Source organism: Larus michahellis, chromosome 18 (assembly GCF_964199755.1).
Source record: "Larus michahellis chromosome 18, bLarMic1.1, whole genome shotgun sequence".
NCBI lineage: Eukaryota > Metazoa > Chordata > Aves > Charadriiformes > Laridae > Larus > Larus michahellis.
Genome location: NC_133913.1, coordinates 751,101 through 768,075, shown reverse-complemented (window position 1 = coordinate 768,075; position 16,975 = coordinate 751,101). Strand labels below are relative to the sequence as shown.

At 46.8% G+C, this 16,975-nt stretch overlaps 2 protein-coding genes across 3 annotated transcripts; both read right to left on the bottom strand.

Moving 5' to 3' along the window:
• Positions 1 to 935: 935 nt before the first annotated feature.
• On the bottom strand, positions 936 to 3,695 carry HOXB5 (homeobox B5). The gene is made up of 2 exons (XM_074561909.1): positions 2,815 to 3,695; positions 936 to 1,899 (listed from the first exon to the last, which is right to left on the bottom strand). Exons 1-2 carry the CDS (start codon positions 3,362 to 3,364, stop codon positions 1,652 to 1,654), a joined length of 798 nt encoding a protein of 265 aa, XP_074418010.1. The 5' UTR covers positions 3,365 to 3,695; the 3' UTR covers positions 936 to 1,651.
• An 864-nt stretch (positions 3,696 to 4,559) lies between these two features.
• Positions 4,560 to 15,995, bottom strand: HOXB6 (homeobox B6). Of its 2 annotated transcripts, none has more exons than XM_074561744.1 (3): positions 15,392 to 15,995; positions 8,076 to 8,242; positions 4,560 to 6,711 (listed from the first exon to the last, which is right to left on the bottom strand). In XM_074561744.1, the coding sequence occupies exons 1-3, from the start codon at positions 15,403 to 15,405 to the stop codon at positions 6,452 to 6,454; spliced, it is 441 nt and encodes a 146-aa protein (XP_074417845.1). In that variant the 5' UTR covers positions 15,406 to 15,995; the 3' UTR covers positions 4,560 to 6,451. The 2 variants fall into 2 exon arrangements, with proteins under 2 accessions (XP_074417845.1, XP_074417844.1); XM_074561743.1 differs by having other exon boundaries at positions 8,076 to 8,663; positions 15,392 to 15,993.
• Between the last annotated feature and the right edge of the window lie 980 nt (positions 15,996 to 16,975).

The following is a 16,975-nucleotide window of genomic DNA, read 5'->3' as shown; positions in this document are numbered from 1 at the left end:
CAACATTTGCCATCTTTGATGATGTTAAATTATCTGCAGCCGAAGCGACTCGTTGTAGTGTCAGTAGTTACAGGGCTGTGAGCTGTTATTTACATGTTGAGCCAGAGAGTAGGAGGTAAAAGCAGAAAGCACAATAAACCGAGGACGAGAGGGCGCGGAGAGAGTACAGTTTAGCCAGAAATGTGTTATATATATACATGTTTTGTATATATATATAAAAAATAAATATATCTATACAAACACACAGATCTGTAATTCTATAGAACACAGTTTTACGTGGACATCTACGCGGATATAAATACCTCGCTTTTACGCTTTTGAAATGTGCGTTGTGTATGTCTGTATCTGACAATTCCTGAAATGCACGTAAATCTGCCGGGGAAGCGTTTATACCGTGTTATTGCAACTTGAAGTACTTGAAACCAGTTTGTCTGATCAAGTGGGGTGTGTGGGTGGTGGGGGGGGGTGTCTGTGTTGGTTTTTTTGGGGGGAGACGGCGGTTTGGGGCAGTGCGGAGGGTCGCGGTTTATTCCCGTGCGGTGCCCAGAAGGGGGTTTGATGCGAATATTTGGTGGGTTTTGAGCTCCCAAGGAGCTGCCCGGGAGGGGCTGCAGCTCCGCCGAGAGCCCCCAGCACAGGCTCAGCCCCAGCCAGGCACCGCTCCGGCTCCAGCCTGTGCTGCAAAACCCCCGAGCTTGTGGAGAAAATGCAACTGGGAGCCTTTGTGAATAGGAGAAACGTTTATTTGACTTCAAGTAAAGCTACAAACAAATACAAAAAGCTTATTGGCAAAGTACTAACAGGCAGCTAGACATGACAGATGCCATTTTTACACATAACATTGCATTCACTCTGCCCACTACAAACCGTCTATTAGTCACATCAGAAATATTTCTAGTATTTACAAACATTAGAGCACTCCATTGTTGGTCCGATTTTATACATTTTTTTTCTTTAATTGTGAAGTTTACCCACGTCTAAGAGTACGTCTTGGAATTAGCCTGGGACTAGAAATCCTGGCCTGAAGTTTGAACTAAAACACAGACTGGACAATTTTAAGACAGAAAGATACAAGAGCTTTTTCTTTTTTTTTTTTTTTTTACTTTTTTCCCTTTTTTTTTACATTTTTGTTTGTTTTTTTTAGATTCTTTTTTTTTTTTTTTTCTGCGACTGCAGTGCAGGAACCCCCGATTTTAGCTTAGGCAGAGAAGAACTCACCCAAAAGCAGTAAACTCAGAAAAGGGGAAAAAAAACCCAACAAATAAACAAACAATCGTATCTGTTCTCAATTTATAAATAAGTTATAACATTTAAAGGGCTCACATAAAACATGCTAGCTTTCCAGAAAGCATCAAGAGAGCACGGACACATACATTTATAAGAACAACAAGAGCATGAGGAGCATCTGGAAATAAAATTTAATTAAAAAAAGGTTGTTTTTTTAAAAAAAAAAAACAAAAGCAGAACACGACATGAACTCAGTCCTGGGATAACGGTACCATACGCGTTGTTTTAGAATATCAACAACATGCCGAAAAGAAGGTGCCTCACTGTACAGTACTCCGAAACTAAGATCTGCGGCGCTTTATTTATTTATTTATGTATTTCTTTCTCGTCTCCTCTTCTTTCCTCGATATTCCTCCTCTAGAATTTATGGCTGAAAGGCGCTGCCCGCCGAGGCTAAGCTCATGCTTTTCAGTTTATTATCCTTCTTCCATTTCATCCTCCTGTTCTGGAACCAGATTTTGATCTGGCGCTCGGAGAGGCAGAGAGCGTGAGCGATCTCTATTCTCCTCCTGCGGGTGAGATATCTATTGAAGTGGAATTCCTTTTCCAACTCCAGGGTCTGGTAGCGAGTGTACGCTGTCCTCGCCCTCTTACCGTCTGGTCCAGTCATGTCTGAATAACACGGACAACAGCGGGGTTTGGGTTTTTTGCTTTCTGCTAGGATTTTTTCCTTATCCTTAAGGCTATATTTTTTTAATATACCGAGGTGAAATATTCGCCTTCTTCGGGCATCTAGTAAAGCTGCTTATTCCCCAAATAACTGTCCCCCCCCCCTTTCTCGCACACCCCCAAACACGTGTAAAACCCCCCACCCTTGGCCCCTCCAGAACCGACATTCGCAACTCAATATTCATAATTTAACTGGAGAAGCGAGATGTTGAAATCTCCCCTTTTTTTCGCCTCTGCCTGGGTGTTTCTGGGTCTGTTTGCAGGGGCATCTGCTTTACTGCTGCTTTCTTTTCTCCAAGAGAAAACCGGGGCGGAGGCGGGGGGGGGGGGTCGCTATTCCCCGTGTATCTCCTCGCAATTTTGGTTTTGTCAAGAGCAGATTGTCAAGAATACACCCAGCAAAATAAGAGTAGGAAAAGACTGAGAGACCCATCTGTGCATATAATGCCATTTTAATGGTCAATTCTTTCCTTTCCTCTCCTCCCCCCCCCCCCAAGGAACACCCCCTTCCCTCGATTTTTAAATTACCTTCTCCCACCATCCGCTTAGAGCTAAGAGCTCGAAATAAGCCCACATTTCGCGGCAAGAATAGCGAAACTAAAATAAAATCGCCCCCCCTCCAGGCGCCAGAGGCAGCTTTAAAGCAGCGACCAGAGCAAGAAATACAAAAGCAATAAATAGCTGCGTTTCTGATCAAAGCGCCTCCACCGAATAAAAGGAAGGAGGGGGGGGGAGAAAAAAAAGGAGGAGTGGGGGGGTGGGGAGGGAAAATAGGGGGAAAAAACACAAGAGAAAAAGAGAGGGGTGTGCGAAAATAAACAACAACAACGACAACGACGGAAAAAGAAGTAGCTGTACCATGGCTAATGTGAAGTTTCCTCATCCAAGGGAATATCTGAGGTGCCTGCCCTTCTGTTGCTGCGGTGGAGGTTGCGATGGGCTCTGCCTGCGCTCGGGGGATGCTGCTGCTTATTGGAGTGCCCTCGTCGGCTCCCGAGGACGCGCTGGTCTCGTCTAGTTCTGTGAAATTTGTGTTGGTGGTGCTGGCAGAAGTAGCTTGGTCGGAGGGGGACGGGGCGGGTTTGCCTCCATGGCTCTCGCTGTTGGAGCAGGGAAGGGAGTCGGGAGAAGATAAGGAGCAGCTGGACGCCTGTCTAAACCTGCTCTCCTGAGCTGGAGAAGGGAAACCGCGGGAGCTCTCCCCCACAGCCCCAAAGTGACTAGAGGAGGCTGAGCGGTTGATGCTAAGGTCCATCCCATTGTAGTTGTAGCCATAAGAGCTGGAATGCATGGTGCTTGAATCTCTGTAAGAACCGTTCATGGAACTGCTGGTCCCATAATTTAGTAACTGATAGTCGGGGCCATTTGGGTAGCGCCCTGAGAACGAGTTTACAAAGTAAGAGCTCATTTGGGTTATTTTGGAGGGCTTGATTTGTGGCTCGTGGTCGTTATAACCCTGTGCTTGACGATTTATGATGTATTAATGAATTATAGCAATGCACTGTACTTCGTTTTTGCTATGTATGCGGCCAAATATGGGGGGAGGGTGGGGGTGCGTTTGGGAATCACGTGCTTTTGTTGACCAGTCGTAAATTCTCACTGATGACCTCAAGAGGTAATTCATGCTCTATGGTTACAAATAATGACGATCGCGGAGTCGTTTAGGCCCAAAGTCGGTGCGCGGCGCCCCAAATCCCCGGGCGCGCCGGCGCGCGCTCGCCCCCCACCTTGGCGGAGCGCGCCACCTGCCGGCCGCGCGGGGACACGCACCGCGCCCGGGGGGGGGACACGGATCCACACACGGGGACCCCCGCACCCCCAAACCCTCCCCCGCCGGACGCCGCTCCGCATCCCCCCCTGCTCCTTTATTTCCCTTTTCCTTCCTAAAAATCAAGGCGGAGATGAAAAGCGGGGCGGGGGGGTGGATCCTGCTCGCGTGTCCGCGCTCCCCGCGTGGGTCTTCTACCCCGGCTCCTTTTCCTTATTAAACTCTTAATTTCTTCCTTTGTACGACCGCCGGGGAAGTTTGCGAGGCAGCGAGGGATGAGGTGTCGGGTCGCTGCGAGGCCGGGCAGTCTTCTCTTTTAATATTTGGAAGGGGGGGAGGCAAAGCGAAGCTGGAAATTGTTGAGGGGGAGGGCGGGGGGAGCGTGGCTGCTTGGGTTTATTTTCGCGTGGTTATTGTCAGAAAAGTCGAGGTTTCTTGCACGCTGAGCGTGGAGCCAGCGATGCGGTCGCACCTTAATTCTGGAGGAAAAAAAGAAAAAAAAAAAGGGTGGGGGAAACGAGGGGGAAATAAAGGAAAAGGAGGGAAAGTTCAGCCGGTGGAACTGGTTGACAACGTTTAGGATATTCTTGCTCCTGAGCGTTTCACGTCCTCTTTGAACACAGCATTGTGCTACGTGGTTTTTCCTTTCCATTTGCTAACCTGCAAGGAATTTTGGGGAGCAAAAGCACTCTGAAATTGGTAAAAACGTTGTGAAAGAGCTGTGCTTTGTTAAGCATTACTTTCTTTTTTTCTTCTTCTTCTTTTCTTTCTCTCTCTCTTTCTTTTCCTTTTTTTTTTTTTTTCCAAGGCAGTTTAGGAATTTCATATGCTTGTCTGCAACTCATTGGAAATTATGCGCCATATTGAAAGTGACATATAATTATAATAATTACGGGCAATGAAAAGCGTGGCAATAATAGTAAATGTCCTACAGCTGTGAAGCTTCTGCATGAATTGATTTTAAAAGTGACTGACATTAAACCAGCTTGTGGCATGGGGGAATGCATTCATACATAGGTATTTCTGGAGGGTAGTGGGGAAAGGGGATGGGAGGCAGGAGATACTGTTACATCGCGTTTTCCCCCTGTGCAGCTGCAGAAAACGGTATCCGAAACAGGCTGGGCTGGTCGCTTGCTTCCAGTCCTAAATCCCCGTCAGAAAAAGCACTTCCTTTCGTTTGATTCCCCCAAACCCAGGAAAAGTTTGCCATTTGCATGCACGAGATTCCTCTGTGGTACGGAGCAGAAACGTTCCCCATCCCATCCCGAGCAAAGTCAGCCTCTCCAAAGGAGCCATTGGAAACACTTTCAAGTGAAAATAAAAATCTACGCTTTTAAAAGAGGTCATCAGGCTTAGTTTAGATTTTTGCCACCTTTTTTCCCCCCGCCTTAAGTGGAGGCTGTATTCCTGGAGCTGAGAAGCCACTCGTTTCGCAGGGCAAATTCCCTTGAAATCTGGACATTTTTGCCATACACTTCACTTTGATTTGGGTATATGAAGTAAGGGACCAGATGTTTGAAAGATGCTAGGCAAATGTTAGGTATCTTTGGTAGATAAATGAGAGCATATTTTTGCCCGTTTCCTTGATTTATTATGTATATGGAGAGCGTTTCGTCATAACTCTTTGTACTGTAACAATAAAAAAGAGCGATACTAAAGCAGAATGTCAGCGAGGAAATACTATTGGTGAAAGGTCTTCCATTTAAGATTAGACAAAAAGAGGGAAAACCAGATTTATCTCTCCACTGTAACTTCCGTGTGCTTGGAGTTGCTTGTCCTTGCAGATTAGAAGACAGTGTCATACAGAGAGAAGCAAGGCTTTCTTTACAACTCTCTGCTCCTTAAGAATGGCAAGTTCCCTGGAAAAGGGAAAGATAATAATACTAATGACAGGGCGGTGTGCGTGAGATCGAAGACTTTGTTTTTATTAGAGAATTCCATGTCCATACCTAAGACAAACTCCAAACACAACACGTACAAAAATTAATAAAATATAACTTTTTTTTTTTGTCGTTGTTGTTGCTTTTGCATCCCTTTAGGTAGTACTCGTTCTTTCAGTAGATATTCCTTTTTAAAAAAAAAAAAAACCAACCAAACTAATTACAAAGACCCCAGGGCTTGATTAATTTACCAAAGGAGAAAAAAAAAAGAAAAATGAAAAAAAAAAACTATGTCAACCGTGCATGAAACATTTTTACAAAATTAAGACAATAAACACCCCAAATGACATATATTGCAGCACTTCCATTAAATACAAGAGTTAGCAGATTACTAACAGTGACACCAAGGGTAGAAACACGGGTAGGAGTCCTTTTTTTTTTTTTGTCTTTTCTCTTTCCCTTTCTTTTTCTCCTTCTTTCTCTATCTCTTCAATTTTTTATTATTATTATTTCATTTCGGGGGGTGGAGTGGGAGGGCAGGGAGGTCTAGGAAGGGGAAAGAAAAATTAAAAAACGCAACTAGAAGCCTGATTTTTTTTTCTTTTTTTTTTTTTTTCTGGACACGACATCACTGGGAACACGAGTCCATGGCATTGGTGGCCCAAACTTTCTAGCTGTTGCCACTGCTGCAGAGGGCTTGTCCCACCAATGTGCAGGTTCTCCCTGTCCTCGCAGCCAGCCCACACCCTCCTCATCCTCTCGGCTCTCACACACACTCACTCACTCCCTAGTTTTCTTTTTTGTTTTTTTTTTTTGTTTGTTTTGTTTTGTGTTTTAAATAATACTTTCACTCCGCCGTTTTCTCCTCCTCCTCCTCCGCGCTCAGTTGCGAGGAGTTGAGCAATTTATTCTCTTTTTTCCACTTCATCCTGCGGTTCTGGAACCAAATTTTGATCTGCCGCTCTGTCAGGCAGAGGGAATGGGCGATCTCGATCCGCCGGCGCCGGGTCAGGTAGCGGTTGAAGTGAAATTCCTTCTCCAGCTCCAGCGTCTGGTAGCGGGTGTAGGTCTGGCGGCCTCGGCGGCCGCTGGGCCCGAAGGAAGAACCTGTGACACCCGCAAAAGAAATAGGCAAAAAGATAGGAAAAAATAGGAAAAAAGATAGGAACAAGATAGGAACAAAACGGGGGGGGGAGGGGGGGAGGGGGGGATGGGGAAAAGGAAAAGAAGAGGAGGAAAGGAAAAAGAAGGGAAAGCCCTGAGGTTTAGTGGATCCACGGAGATGCTGGATAATGCGCGGGGATGCTGCGCCCCGCACCGCGGCTGTGTGCGGAGGGGTGTGTGCCCGCTCCCCTGCCCTCCAAAAGCTTTGGCCAACCCCCAAAATAAGCCCCGTGGCGGTGAGACCTTCCGTGCGCGCAGGGAGGCTCCGCAGCCGCGGAGACTCCGCAGCCGCGCTGCAGGCAGCCGGGCAGAAGGGTTAATGCTGAAGTTGCCAGGCTGCAGGCAGGGCTGGGGAGAGAGGGCAAGATCTATCTTATTCCGAGATGAAAAATCGCAAGGTGTTCTCAGCTCCCCCCCACCCCCGCCCGCCCTCGCTATTTTCCACCCTACCGGCAACTGTAATAGATCTGAGCATTTAAGCAATAATGAAGTGAATCGATCTGCCCAAACTCTGCATTAAAGAGGACACAACACTTTATGTCCCTGCGCTAATGGACATCAATTTGGAACTTAAAAGGCAACAAATGCATCTAAACATGGGAAGGAGGGTGGTGAGCCTCTATTATTTTTCTCCCCCCCTTCTTTTTTGGGGGGTTTGTTTCTTGTTTTTTGCCTTTTTTTTTCCTGATCGAGGAAACAGCACTTAAAGAAGTCATATATCACCGGGTGGGGGTGGGGTGGGGGGGAATTCTCCCCTGGCAGACTTTTCATTATGTGCGAGTTTCATTAAAAATGTAGCCCTCTCCTTTCAAATATTTAAAGACTTTTATATTATTTAACTCCAGATCGGGCAGCCAGCGAGAGAGGGAGCTGCGTGTGTTTGGGGGGGGGGTAGGTCCGTGCGTGTGTAAAGTCATCCAGATCTGATTTAGAAAAGATATCTCCCTGTGCGTGTGGGGGAAAGACAGAGACAAATCGTTGTAGCTGAGTGACACGCAAACTGGAATGTGTAAAAAAAAAAGGGGGGGGGGGATGGAGAAATACTGTCTGGGGGTTTAAATACGGAGCAAACGTTTTAGCTGGGGGGTTGCTGGGGGAAAATACTTTAGCGGCGTGAAGTTGTGGTGCGTGTCAGGAGCAAGTTGGAGCCTCTCGTGTCGCCAAACTTCCCCGCTGGAAGTTTGGGCTCTAAAGTGAACCTTATTCCTGCTTCCCTCGCTCGCTCGCTCTCTCTCTCTCTGGCGGTAACAAATAAGAAAGGGGGGGAGGAGATTGATGTATTTATTTCTGTAAAAGAGTAAACTCACTATTGCAAGAGTTCATCCGCTGCATCCAGGGGTAAACCGGGGCGGAACACTTTTGCTCCTCGCTCTCTCCGAACACAGTTTTGCTCTGCGCGCAGTCCGACTTGCGCGGCTCGGGGGCGAAGGGCACCTCGTCCAGGCTGGGGGGGCCGCACGCAGGGTCCTTCTCCCTGAAAAACCCGCCGGCCCCATAGTCACAGGCGGAGCTGCGGCTGTAGGCTCCGTTGCTTTGCTGGTAGTAAGGAGAAGAGGTATAGCCCTTCTCCTGGACGCCCGTGGCTCCATAGGTGGTGGGGTAGTGCCTCAAAGGATCCGCATAGCCCGAGGGATATAGCGGGATCTGTCCCAGGAAGGGCTCCTGCCCCGCCGCCAGACTCACCGGGAAGGTCGAGTTGACAAAATAAGAACTCATTGGAAGGAGCCCGCCGTCCTTTCCCCGGCTTTATGATTTGTTGTGTTTTATAGTCCAAGTGGTTTAGCTATTAGTAGTATATCGGAGATTGGGTTTTAGCTGAAGGGAGATGGCGTGGTGCCAGCGAGGGACACAAGGAAATACAACCATCTGATCATGGGCTGACCAATAGCAGGCGCCTGAGGTTGCAAAATAGCACCCATGAGGAGCTGAGATTGCACCAGGGACCCCAAGAACAAACCATCCACCCCCTCTTCCCTCCCTTTTAAACAACAGAAATGCACCCCCTTAACCAAATATATAATATCTGCCGAAAGAAACATTCCCGGCGCGCTCGGAGCTTCATAAATAAATAAACGCGTCCCCCCCTCCCCCCCCCCCCCCCGGAGCTCGGCGCGGGGGTGTGCGAGAGCCCGTCTGCGCGGATGGCGGTGTGCGCGCCTATATGTATTTACACACAGAGAACGTATACAAATACCCCCTGTACGTGGGGGGAAAAAGAAAGTTAATTCTTCTCATTCGGAAAACTTTAACCCTTGGTGTTTCCAAGTCGTCCTGAAATGTCTGGGTACTTGGCTACAGTTAGAGGAGGGGAAAAAAAAAAAAAAGAGGGGAAAAAAGTTTTTTCTCTCTGTGTGTGTGAACTTTGCGAGGAGGAGATCCCGCCGGGTTGATTAACTTAGGTTTGCTATAGGAGAAGAAATCGGTTTTGACAACTTATTTCAGTTCATGTTTATCTAATTACCATAGATTAGCATTCTCTATTCGGGCAAGCTGCGCCCGCACGAGCCAAACCTTCGCTTTTCATATATTGCACCTTTTTCCTTTCCTTTTTTTTTTTTTTTTTTTTCCCCTGCAAAAGCTCCGTATTCGGGAGATAAATGGAAAATCGAAGTATTTCCTTTAACCCTTGCTAAATCCCGATCTCCTCCGGAGTCCGGTACCGCATTGTGCCCTCTTGCGTTTTTTTGTTAATACCAAATCTATGTCCGACCTTTTATGGCTAAAAGGAAGGATTGGGTTACGGTCATAAGCTGAGTTTATTGATTGTTACCGATAGAGATTATATTTTTTTTAACGAGAGGAAAGGTGGCGGTGCGGTGGGGCTGCTGCCTTGGAGGTGCGCAGAGATCCCGCGGTTTTGCATCCCCCCACTTTAAGCCCGTCCACACTGCAAAAATGCCTGTTTTTGCAAAGTTAAAACGCTGGAAAGGATAAGCCGGAAAGTCTCAAGCAATTCCCGGCCACCCTAGAAGCTGCACTTTGCTCTGGGTTTTGCCTCTCTCGGTTTTGCCCGGATTTCCTCGCCTGAGATGTGCTCTGCTCTACCTGGTGCATCCCCCCGCCTCAGATCCCTGTTTGCTCAAGGTAGAGTTGGATCTCTGATCGCCGCCTTCCTTTTTTTTTTTTTTTCCAATGGGAAAATCAGAGCGGTCTCACAGGGAAAAAAAAAAAAACACAACCCAAACCTAAATTAAAGCCAGTACTGTCCTCCGATCATTCCCGTTTTGTCAAGGATTTGTTTCCTGTCCGAATTTGTAGCCATCTGTCTGTCGGGTCTTATATGCAATGAAATGTCACGCCTTATAATACACACTCCCCTATACTTGAATCTGTGAATGTGTGTGCTACAAATCTAGAATTACATATATTACATGGTGACTGCAGAGCTGCCAATGCGGCGCTCTCTGACGGAGCTTTAACTATCTACGAAACTAGTATCTTATTACAAGCTAATTTATTTTAAACATCATGTTTACAGCAGCAAAGCCAAGATTATTTCATGCCACGGCTGCAATGAACATTTCGACTGAAACGTAATCCTTATAATTCAAGGAAATAACATGCAAAGGAAGTAGTTTTCCATCCTCCACCCCCTCTCTGACTGATATCTCTTATATTTGTTCTTGCAGAGTTTCCCTTTGTGTATGGAATGGACCCAAACTTACGTAGATCTGCTTTATTGGTATGCAAGGAAAAAAAAAAAAGGAGATTGAAAGGGAACGATGACTAGAGAAGAAGGAAAAAAAAAAAAGGCTCGTATGGGAGCCTGAAGTTAACTGCTTTGCAGGAGCCGAACAGCTCGTACGTTTGATAGAGAGTTACGCAATATTTGTAGCTCTGCAAAATCAGCGATTATCTGGCATGATCAGCTCCGCATGCAAATTTTGGGCTAAGAAATGGGATGTCCTGATAATGCAAAGCGTGAGTACATCTGTTGAAAATGTTTGCTCTTTTGCTCTCATATTTTCTCTCACTTCTCGTGATTGCTCTGCAAATAAAACCCTCGAAATTGTTTGGAAAAAATCCACACACCCCCTCCCCAGTTTTACCGTATTAAAATACTGGTCATCCTAGTACCTTTGTGGCTAAAACAGGCTTTTTGCGTAGTTTGACAGTCGACATTTAAAAGAAAATAAAAATGCACTAATTGAAGCTGACCGCTTGCTAATTGCTTATTGCTGACATCTTAGTCGCGCTATAGATAAAAAAATAATATGTCTTGCCTCTTAGAAGCAGGATAGATGGCTATTTGGGGGAGAAAAAGAAAAGAAAGAACTTGGTTCCCAACGTGAAAAAAACCCAATGCCTGCCATAGTTTTCATCTTCCGGAGGGTCAGGCCCGCGGTCTAATTGATTTGCCACCTATAATACATGTAAATACGAGCAGAGGTCTTAAACCGCACTAAATCTGAGAACTGAATGTTTAGCACAGAGGTGTTTCTATTCCCAGTTCAATAGCTTTACAAAAAGGAAAAGGGGGGGGGGGAAAGGAATTTAAATGTTGGGTTATCAGCGTAGCTGTTTAACAAGACGCTCTCCTGCTTTCCCCGCTAAAGTCCGAAGGTAAATCTGAGACGGATTTTGCGAATATATTTCCTTTGGACGCCTCTAGCGCCAGCCCGGCCGGGAGGGAGACGCACACAGAGCAATAACGGTTGCAGAAACGAGCTTATACAGTAGCCCTTAAGTCAGACCCGTCTTTGACGGCACCTATGGGCACGTCTTTATTCAGTCTTTGGCCCCATCTCCCCAAAAACAGGCGCAGCGTTTGGTAAGAAGGAGCAATAAAGCGGGGAAGTTGCATTTCACTGTGCAGGGAAGCCGGCTTTCCCCTCCTGACAGACATCACTCAACTGGCAGGGTATAAATACAGATAAAGAGAAGTATTTACAGTCTGTACAACCTCAGCTCTCTGCCCAGCAAGGTCCCGCTTTTTGTCGCTTTGCTTTTCTGGCCAGCAAACGCCAACCCCACCAAGCAGAGCTCGGCAGATAGATGAGGGGATTAAAACAACACCCAAATATTTCGAAAAGCAAACAGAACAGAGCATTGCTTGTGTGAAAGCTAAACCCGCTAAGAACTTGGTAGAAAGTTCAGGGCAGTTGGTTCCAATAAAAAATGAAACTCTTTTTTTCATGTGGAGCTGGAATTCCCGATCCTTCTGAAGTGAGAACACAGCGGGGGTTTCCCTACCGAGGGACTTATTGCAGCCATAAAGTCAAGCCAACACCACGAAACCACTTGAAAAAAACCCTTGTTCCTGGAGTCAGACATAGAAAGCCATTGGCAGCAGAGAAACCTCCTCTGTAAATGCTCATGCACACCCGAAATCACCTCGGAAAAAAACACCCGACAAAGCCATGTAGAGCTCCAGGGTTGGAGTATTTAAAACAATGATCCCTGAAGGTGTAAAAAAATACCCGCTCTCCCCGCGCATAACCGCCTGAAACTTAATTTCCAGCAATTTAAGTTTAATTTACCTGACTTCCCGTGCAGTGCATAATAACCTTGCTAATGGGATCTTTGAAAAGAAGCAATAATAATCTACCATTGTTCTATTAAAGAGTGCAGCTAATTATTAACAAAAAAAAAGTGGGGGGGAGGGGGGGGGCAGGGAAGGGCAGAGGGGGAGAGGGACATTGGGGGAGTCAAAAAGCATCCAGACCGAAGTATTTCCGCGAAAGCAAGCCCGGGGAAAGGGGGTGCTACTGGTCAAATAATATTGGGAAAGCAGGGAGAAGGAGAGGAAAAGGCGAGACGGATCATGTAAGGCGGAAGGCGAATGCTGGGGGCTGTTGGGAATTACAGCATGGAACAAGTTAATCATGGCTGTTGCTGGTCAAAAGAGAGAAACTTTTCTTTTTCCTCCTTTTTTTTTTCCTTTCTTTTTTTTTTAACATAGTCCCTGGGCATCTCACTTTCTTCCAGAAAATGTCCCTCGTCTAGACGTAAACAGTTGCCAGGAAACTGTGTGGTAGAAGGAGAAAACGAGAGGGAGAAAGCAAGAGGGAGGGAGGGAGAGAGAGAAACCTTTTAAAATAACAGACCCGCATTGTCCCTTCAAAGCCTACAGTAACTTAAAAGTGATTCGTCGTCTGCCTTTACTCCCTGCTCCTTCCCCAGCAACCACCTCAATTCTGTGTACACGACTTGACATATCTTTTCCAGACCCCACCGAAATGACCACTCGAAGCAATAAATAAATAAAAGCTCCTCTGCCTTTTATGATTAGCTGAAATCCCCTTCGCCTCGTACGTCATTATTGCATCGCATTTTACAACATCTCCGCTCGCGTTCACGCTCAGCCATCGAGCAGCCACCTTTCATCTTCCATGTGCGTATAGAAAAAGAGATGGGAGGTTTTATATGTGCATGCATGTGGAGATCGGTACACACATGGCCGCGCACACGCGTGTCAGGAGAGGGTGGGGGTACATAGAGCCACATGCACGTATAAGGTGTCCATAGCTCACATGTCAGCGCACACACATGTGCCAGCGCATCCTGTATGTATAGAGAGAGAGTCACTTTAAGGCTAGAAACAGAGCTAAAAGCACATCCACCGTTTGTAATTCACAGCAGGGCACCAGGCCTGAAGGGTGAAGCGGGGCCGAGCTCTGCCGGGGGGCGGGGGGGTGTCCCTGGGCCGGGGAGAGGGGAGGGCAGCCGGGGCATGCCCCCCCCCGCCGGGACACCGGCTGCGGGGAGCCCCCCGGGAGCCGCCGGCCGCCGCCGCCGACGGTAGATGGCAGCAGACGGCGGGGAATGGGCGAGCCCGGCGGCGGCGGCACCGGGGGGACGGCGCGGCGGGGGGCTGCCCCCCGCTTTATGCCGTTTTATTTTAGTTTTCTTAAATAATCAAGCAGGGGAGGGTGGCAGGAGGGGAGCCAAGCCGGGAGCAGCGCGGACACCCCCCTCCCCAGATACGCACACCGGGGTACACAGAGGTTTCTCGGTCATCCCACGCCGGACCGGGCTGAAATGGTTAAAAAGACCCGCCCGCACCGAGGTGAGGGGTTTCCACAAGTGGTTGCCCACGCAGGATGTGGAAGAATCGGCATAAAAGCGTTTTGGAGCAAGGTTTCTAAATTAAATTAATTTTCAATATTTTTTTTCCTTACGAAGAGCAAAAAAAATAATAAAAAAAACGAGCGCGAAGAGACTTAGGGAAAAGGGAGAACAGGCGTTTGAACCGGCATTAATTTCTTCCCTGTGATTTATGAAAAATATAACAGGTTCGTGAAGAAATAGCTTTTAAAAATGACTTTCTGTTTATTATTTCCACGGCTTGCGATCATTTACTCTTGTCCACACAATATTCAGGCACAGTCCGTTTAGGTGAGATAAATCGTCACGTCATAAAATGGTTTATGCTTAAGTAATGAATCTCTTCTTACTCAATCTCGCTTCACATACACAGGCTCTTACATTATCTTATTTAAAAATCACCTCGTAACAGTAGCAATTAGTACTATATTTCAAACCCCCCGCCTTGAAATCTTGGAATAAAAAAAAAAAACAAACCACATTTAAAATGACGGGCATCTCCGGACAAATATTTTCCTAAACCCGAAGGCAAGCGTTAGGGGATCAGACAGGGAGAGCAGAGGGAGATTTGCACATAACCTGGTGTGGAAAAGCACGGCACACCGTGGGGCTGAAACCCAAGCCGACATTCCGGTCGGGAAAGCCGTAAAGCCCCGTTAACACTGCAGAACGCAATTAAATACAAGGAGGTTTATTGCATCGCAACGTCAGCTTCATTTGGGAGTTTCACGAGGGGAAAAAAAAAAATACAACGAGAGCGCTGCGCTCTGGGTTGGCTTCATTCTTATTATCTTTTTTTTTCTCTTTTCTTTTTTTTGTTTTCTTTTCTTTTCTTTTTTTTTCTTAACTAATTTCCAGAACCTTATTTCCGAGGATTGCCGCGAACTGCCCTCTCCGAAGAAACCACCCACATAATAATGACCCTGGAGAGCAACGCAAAACCCAACTGGCTTCCACACAAACTTCGCCAAATTACTGGGCTCGCCTGAAGACAGGCAAACTGGCAGGAGATTCTGCGAGGGGAAAAAAAATAAAACACGACAACTACCCACAAAGGGTTTGGTATTTTTTTAAAGGCAGTATCTAAAAGCCTCCGTCACTGAGCTACTGCAAAATCCTTCATTCCAAGTCTACTATCTCCAGGTGACATTACAGGCTTTCTTTTTCCTTCTTTTTCCGTTATTTTTTCTTTCCCTTTCTTATTTCTTCATCTCTTTCTTTCTCCCTCTCTTTCTTTCTCCCTTTCTTATATTTTTTCTATTTTCTTTCTCTGTTTCTTTCTTCTTTCTCTCAATTTCTTTCTTTACCTTTTTTCCATTCTTCTTTCTCTCTCCCTTTCTCTCCTTTTCTCTCCTTTACGCCCCACTTTTTCGGGGAAATTGTCACTTAAACAGATTTCCACCACCCCTGATTTCTTCCAGTGCCTCCCTTCTTCATCACCCCACCCTTTTCTTTCTATCCTCCCCCCCGGGTAGAGGGGAGAGGGAGATGGGGATTGGAATAGAAAAGGCAGCTTGACAAATGCATTTTTCTCAAAGAAAAAATTAATGAAGAGAAACAGATATTATTCCCTTACCTTTTGACGTCCATTTCTGTGGTATAAGTAAATTATATAGGGAGAGAGAGACAGCGTTTGCTTATCTGTTAGCTGACAAATATTGTCCCAACCTGATAGCCGTCGATTGCCTCTCTGACTTGTGAGAGCTTCTTGCATTTCTGTCATTTGCATAGAAAATGGAGTAACTTCCCTCTTTGAAAAATGATAGCCTCCACTCGGTCCAGAATCTCCTCTGCCCCTCCATTACTACTGAGATTCCAAATCAGCAGGCAAATTAACAGAGGAATTAAAAAAAATAATAAAAAAACCCCATATAACTCTTTTGCTATGTGTGTGCGCGGAGGTGGGTGTCTGTGTGTGCGTGTGGATGTGTGTATAGGCGTCCCCCCCCCGCCCCTCTCCCCTGTTTTAGCCCTATCGAGCTTATACACAAAAGTAAAAAAATGTAAAGAGGCGAGAGCCCTATAGAGGACACTGATCCGACCCAAGGTGCAGCGGACAGAAGAATGGTGCAATATAACCACATGGGAAATAATAAAAAGTTCATGTTCACGGTTAGCAGTCCACATGACCGGCTCTGGCCAATCCCAGAACCCAGCCACTCATAAAGTTCTATCACAAAGTTGTAAATTTTCATAAAACAACAAGGAATTTATTGCATTTCTTCATGACCGGTTTAACAGCAGTCTTTTTCTTAGCCGCCATCTTTTTTTAAAACAAAAATAAAAGAATATGAAAAGGGGTTCAGAGATATTTTTTTTTCCCCCTTCCTTGGTTGCAAGTGGGGGGTGTTGGAAAGAAATAATCGAACGCTGCCTCAGACGTTAGGCTATGAACAATAATAGCCCCCCCAGAATAAAGAGCTTGGGGTTGGGGTTGGTTTTTAACTGGGGAAAGGCACAGTAAAACAGTGGGGTTCGGGTGGGATTTTGGATGTCTCTTTCTTTTTTTAACGCAATTGAGATCCTTTCCGCTGAAAGGAGCAATTAGCAGATTTCGGGGGGGAAATAAAAGAGGCAAATAAAGGCAATAAAAGGCTGGCCGGGGTGCCCACGCCCCGGGCAGAGCCGAGCCGGCGGGGTTGGTGCCCGCCGGGGTCCCCACGGCCAAACACCCCCACGGAGTCGCCGGGACCCCCCCGGCTCCCCCCGGCTGTAGCGCGGGGTGGGGGGGGGGGGATGCTCCTGCAAGGTGAGTCACCCCGCCGGTAAAGCGCTACCCTGCCTTTACCAGATTAAAGCGTCGGTGTGACTCGCTTTGCCTTTTTTCCCGGGAATTCTCCTCAATTCCTGTTTGCCCCCCGGCCGCCAAGGGCCGTGCCAGGGGGGGTCAACCAGCCGGGCCACTGCGGTCCAGGAGTGGGGAGGGGGCGAAATTTCTGGAACCGCTGCTTTTTTCTTTTTTCTTTTTTTCCCCCCTCCATCCCCGCTATGCACAGAGCGCTCCCGCAAAGAGCTTGCACCAAGGGATTTCACCAAGGAAAAAGGACAATTTCCCTCTCTTTTCCCATTGCCTTCAAGTGGGAATTTCGGTGCGCAAAAGCCATTAGAGCCGCTGCCTTTAATAATGGGCTGCCCATAATTAGTATATGCAGCATATACT